The following is a 5,997-nucleotide window of genomic DNA, read 5'->3' on the forward strand; positions in this document are numbered from 1 at the left end:
ATATATAAAAAAATATATAAAAAAAGAACATCTAATTGTAACATACATGATAAAGCAAACTACATACCACAGACTCCATATCATGAAGTGTTATTGGCTTTTGGAGCATCATCTTGTAAAAAGGACGAATAAAAAAGGCTTTAAAGAAGAACAAATAAATTGAACAGTACATAACTTAAAATTCAAAACACCCACAATATTAATCTACATAGTATATTAAATAAAATAAATACTAACCATCCAAAAGTTTGCCATGGTAAACAGCCATTCCAGCTACACGACCTATAAACTTGAAATAAGAGAGATGATCTTCATTGCAAAGTCCAGAGTTTGGATTGATCTGCAGAGTATAGTTATCTCTGAAGTTGAGGGAAGAAGCAGGGAAGAGAAAGAAAAACAAAATGTTGTGCTATTGGAACTGTCCCACATTTGAAGATCTGAAAGACATCACTGCTTACATCAGATATTATTTTCATGAAGTTGAAAAAATAATCATATTTGGATTAATAAATCGCTAATCTAATACTAAACAATATTCAATATAAGAGTCTACTGGCACAGCATAAATAACAGTTTTGAAACGCTGTGAACTACCTTCGTAAGTTAGAGATACACCAAAGAGAAGACGTTTAACCCCTACTGTTTTTAAAGTAGTCAGAATAACATTCTCTGCATTATTTAATACTGCCTCTTCTGTAAGTAGTAGATAGATGGTTGCAAGCAGATGCCTCTCTATGCAAAGATGACACAGCTTATGTTAGATTGCTGAAAAAGCAAGAATATTGGTACTGTCTCTACTAGATGCAGAATATTGCAGTAAATAACTAAACCCTCCTATGCAGCTGGGGGAGGAGGGGAGTAATTCCATTCTTAGAGTAGACATGAGAAATACAGTTGATGTACTTTCCCTAACTAAACTAGTTTTCATGTCTTCCAGACCTGTATTACTTACGTTGCTGAATATTCAAACAATCCATAATAAGGATTAAACATTTCTTTAGAGAGAAGGAAGAACCATTCCCTGGCCACTCCTCCATAGTCTAAACCTTTTTCACCATCAAATTCAATCCAAAGTCTTGCTTTAAGGAAATCTGCTCTCTTTACAGCTATAATCCTTCTATAAGAATCTTCAAGGATTGTTGTGCGATGAATTTTCATTTCAAATCTATTTGGAATATCACTCTAAAAAAAAAAAAAAAACAAAGAGAAGATCGAATAAAATCCAGCATCTTCTAGTCTTGCAGAGTGTGCAAATTCTATAAACAGACAAAGAATGGCACGCAAATCCTTTACTTAAAGGATTTGGAAACATAACACGATGTGATTGACATAAGGTTCTATTTCCATACAACATGCATGGAGAGTTTCAGATACTAAATTCTATTTCATACCAAGAAAATAGGGTTAAAATAAATTCTTACTAGTAACAGCATATGCTCAGTTGTTCTGCATGCACCAAGGCATGCAATCTTTTTTAACACTGAAAAGTCACCATAATTTAAGCTTGATTTAAAAGAAAAGGCAAAGAAACAAATGAAAAAAAAAAACCCCACTACAACAAAAAAACCAAACCAACAACAAACCAACCCACTCAGAGTAAGTCCCTTATAAGCCAGGAGTAAAACTTTGTTGAATCATTAAATCACTATATAGGAATAGAGTATTTTCCTGATTTTGGTTGTTTTCATCCAGTTTATTTCAGCAATTCCTTCAAGCAAAATTGAGAAATTCAGTGAAAGTGGGAACAGGAAATCTCAACTCGTGCTGCTCTACGACTAGATGAGGATGATGCAATGAAACTCAATATATTTCAAGTTTCAAAGAACACACTGAGTAGAAATAATGAATTTTTGAATGCAGAAGTACTTAATAAATCACTCTGAAGAGCACACGTTAGGATATACTTCCTTTTTGTTTTCTTATACTCCTTAAATAATCTCCCTTAAAATTACAAAAAACCCCACCTAGAATGCTGCATTTAAATGTAATGCCTATTTATATCCAACAACAGCTTGATCCAAACTATAAACAAAGAATAATTGCTTGGGGTGGGGGAGCACATTATTTGTTGCAAAATATTTTACAGTATCATATGTCTATTTACAGGGAATAATAAAACCAAACTTGGCTGACTAAAATAGCATTCCATAATTAAATCTCAATATAAATCAGTCCCTAGCCCTAATTGTCGTTTAGGTATTTGTGAATGCTTAAAAGGCAATAGTAACCTATGCTTTAAAATCTATGTGTGTATTTAGTTCTTTAATGACTACAATTACACTGTGTGGCTAAGATGTCTATCACTTCTCAGATTAGGATAATGACATTTGAATGAATGCCAAGCTTGTTTGACTAGGAACACAAAAAGTGAGGTGCATATAATTGCATGCAATTTACATGTCAGTTCAAAACACAGAGACAGGATAGAGACAGACTTGGTAGGTAAAAGGTGAACTATGGGTCTAAACTCAAAGGCTATATTTATATATACAAAATATCTCCCAAGGATACCAAATTCGACTGCAGTTCTGCAGAGAGTCATTGTTATCTGAATATCCAGATGCTATTTACAGTCTTTTATGCTACGTGTTATAAATATACCTGGCACTGCCACTTCAAACTAGAACTTGCAAATGAGATTCATAAATTTAAGATTTTAAAGCTGTAAGAATTTACTGCAGTCATCTAGCCTGATCAAGATGACAGTACATATTTCTATCTGGACAGCCTAAAATCTATTCTGAGAACTTTTATTTCCATGTGCTGAGTTCCAGAAACTAACATGCTAGATCAGGGATTTCCAAACTTTCCTGTTGCCAGCCTACTTCCAAGTTCATGAGTTATTTTAACCTTTTAGAATTTCTACTTTCTCGATTAGATCACTTTCAGTCTCATCACTGTATAAAGCCACAAACTCTATTGTTCAAATAAACATTACTTATTCCAAATCACTGCTTCACAAATGTATTTGTGATCTGACAGTAAACTTACCTGCCATAAGCAGGTTACAACATTCAATTTCTTTTCACTGTAACCTAACCTTTCCTTTGTTTAGGGCTGTAAGTTTCTTAACCTTCTACTGGATTCCTACTGATTACTAACCTGTTTCTTCAATTTCTTTCTGAAGAACTCATACTTCCGCTTATAGTCCCTGGAGTAAGGCACAGCCTTTGGGAAGAAAAAAAGAAAAAGAAAAAAAAAGTGCTTGAGATAACTCTTAACAATTGATGTAATAGAAACTACTCTATATTTGTGAAAAACAGACAATGCATTTAAGTTCTGAGAAAACAGGAATATATGTTTTACTAAGTATGAGGGGAGATTTCAGTTTATAAATACAGATAGTTCAAAACATCTGGAATGAAAAGTACTTCTTTGTTCAGATCATTTGTTCTGATCAGTTCCATAGAATTTATCCTGTACTGTACTATTAGGTGATGCAAATAAGATCACTGACTGACTCAGATGAAAGTGACCAAAATGCTTTCAGTGACTTACATAACGCATAGTCTTTCCCTGCTGTATCATGACAGACCTGGCTACAATCACCTCTATTTTCCATGGACAGAGAAGGTTGTTTACATATGTGGGCTATTAATAAACACAGATATCAGCTGAACACTAAAACCCATCTATAATTATAATGTGTACCGTCTTTGCAATTAGTCCTGGTAATTTTGCACTTCAGATTAAGTATCAAGGCCAGATAATTATTTTTCAGTTGGAAATTAATTTAATTCCTTTCAAAGATTTTTTTCTTTTTTCTTTTCTTTTTAAAATTTATTTATTTTGGACACTGCAGATAAAAAATAAGATTTCTTATCTGCTTCAATCCCTGCCCCCCCCCCCAACTTTCCAACTACTGTGAAAACTGATTTTTCTTTCTGGCATTTTAAAAAACATTTCCACCAAAAGCTTTCTAAACACTCCTGAAATCAAGAAATTAAAATGCCTTGTTCAAACACCCTGGAAGTTTCATCTTCTAGACTAAATACCAGATAAATGACAAGTTTGTTTGAATTCTATTAACAATATTCTTGGAAAATACATAAAGCCACATAACGAAAGCTTACTGGTCCAGTTATTGCCACGTTCTGCAGTCGAGGATCCTCCCACTGTGTTTTCTTTGTATCTGCAAGACATTTCTTAATTAGTTCTACTAATTTAGCTAATGTTCAGATTTAAAATGAGTGGGCGAACACTACATAGTACATACTGTGGTTTATGAAGAATATTCTTCCATCTGTGTGAGTTCTTTCTTCCCACCCTGGCTGTAAGAAGGACACACTTTTATTACAAATTTCTGACTGTACAGTTTGCATAGAACTCAGCATGATCTGCAGTTGGAGGCATTCCTCCTTTCCATCTACCCTCAGCACAGGAATTCCAAATAGAGTACTTTTTGTATAAAAAAGCAGGCTGCATCTTCTCATGTGCAAGTTTCGATAGGACTAACCTAAGTAGTTAAATTGTTATATCTGCAAAAAAAGTTTAAAATTGTTTACTCACTGGTAATGGGCCCAGATCTACTGGATCTAGGGAAGTCTTTCTCCTTGGATGAGCAGAAATTTTCAGTCTTGGATCTTCCTTTGAAAACAAAACAAGCAGCATGTTAAAATCCTTTTGTTCTTTTGCTTTTAAAAACTTCATCTTTATTAATGATTGTGTAAAGAATATGCCTAGTACCATCTAGATAGTTGTTGCATATTCTGTAGCCTATATATTCTGTAGGTAGGGGAAAGGTGTTTGTGTAAAATGAGGTCTTTCCACAATCCTAAAGAAATGAATATTCATTTTGAATCAGTTCAATGCATTTCTCTGTTTCTCATTCACTGACAGCAATACAGACGTACTCTGTAAATGCTGAAGTCCACAAGCAGTGCCTAGTGGTGCGCAGTGCCACTCTGTGGAACTGTAGCTGTACAACTCCCCCATCCATACTGGATGAGGCCTGCTTTTCACAGAAATCTGCACTGTGCACTGAACCATGTGACAATTCAAGGGAATGGATTTCCTGTAGAAGGTAAGTTCACAAAACTGATTGCTGTTCACAGGACATATAAGTTAGCATTATTTTATAGTTGACAAAAGCGTCATGTAGAAGATGTTTTATGTCTGCAAAACAAATGCCTACACACATCAGTATTTTCCTCCTTCCAAGCTAAACTTTCAAGTACCAATAGAGTTTGTAAAATTCGTAATGTTCTACTCATGACAGATAATGAAAATGACTTCACATTTTTCTTTTACATATGTTCCTTAAGGGACGTGACACAGCTATCTTGGCATTAAAGAAATCTACACAAGCTTGCTGAAAGCAGCAAAGCTTTGACTTGAAAGGAACTGGAATTTCAGTCTATGAGAGCAGTTTTCCATTACCCATGTTGTAGTTTTGGTATTGTGGTCAATAAAGAATGGTCTCCCATTAGGTGCATGTCGAACTTCCCAGCCTTTAGGGAGAAATCCTTGCTCCATTTCAGGCTGCTGCTGAGAAGACTGTTGTGATGAATCACTTGATGTTGCTTGTGATTGTCTTCCCATAGAAATGCTTTGTGTAGCTGACAACTGACCTGTTTCTGCAGCAGTCTATGGTAAATCACAAAAAAAGTATCAAATCAAAGCCTTGTAGAGCAATGTATTTTTTCTGTTAACCTGTGTTTTGATTCATGAAAGAAGTTTCACAAAGTAAGTGTCAGACACTACACAGATTTTAGTCTAATATCAACAACATTGACTAGCAATCGCTGGTTATGGTACAAAGGTTAAAATAAGTCCTTCATGGTACATTCATAAGACTGACTTGCCATAAATATTACTGTTTGTAACTCTTGCTGCATTCTCTCACATATTTTATGTAGTGCTTTACCAGTTTACGCCCTTTTGCATTTCAGAGAGATCTCTACTTTACTTCTATTATGCGAAATGTTTAAATGGTCAAACGATTAATAAATTAATCAATCGATTCAACATTAATATTAATAATAAATTTATAGATTA

General features: G+C 34.4%; 1 protein-coding gene across 1 annotated transcript; it reads right to left on the minus strand.

Annotated features, from left to right (window-relative positions):
* Positions 1 to 67: 67 nt before the first annotated feature.
* On the minus strand, positions 68 to 5,620 carry LOC104402321 (E3 ubiquitin-protein ligase NEDD4-like; the record flags this gene model as incomplete). The annotated part of the gene is made up of 8 exons (XM_010010168.1): positions 5,380 to 5,620; positions 4,510 to 4,587; positions 4,217 to 4,271; positions 4,074 to 4,132; positions 3,103 to 3,168; positions 953 to 1,182; positions 238 to 359; positions 68 to 138 (listed from the first exon to the last, which is right to left on the minus strand). Coding segments are annotated over exons 1-8 (843 nt in total), but the record flags the coding sequence as incomplete, so codon positions are not given.
* Positions 5,621 to 5,997: the final 377 nt, after the last annotated feature.

The sequence above is a fragment of the Nestor notabilis genome, unplaced genomic scaffold (genome assembly GCF_000696875.1).
Source record: "Nestor notabilis isolate BGI_N333 unplaced genomic scaffold, ASM69687v1 Scaffold33012, whole genome shotgun sequence".
Classification (NCBI taxonomy): Eukaryota; Metazoa; Chordata; class Aves; order Psittaciformes; family Psittacidae; genus Nestor; species Nestor notabilis.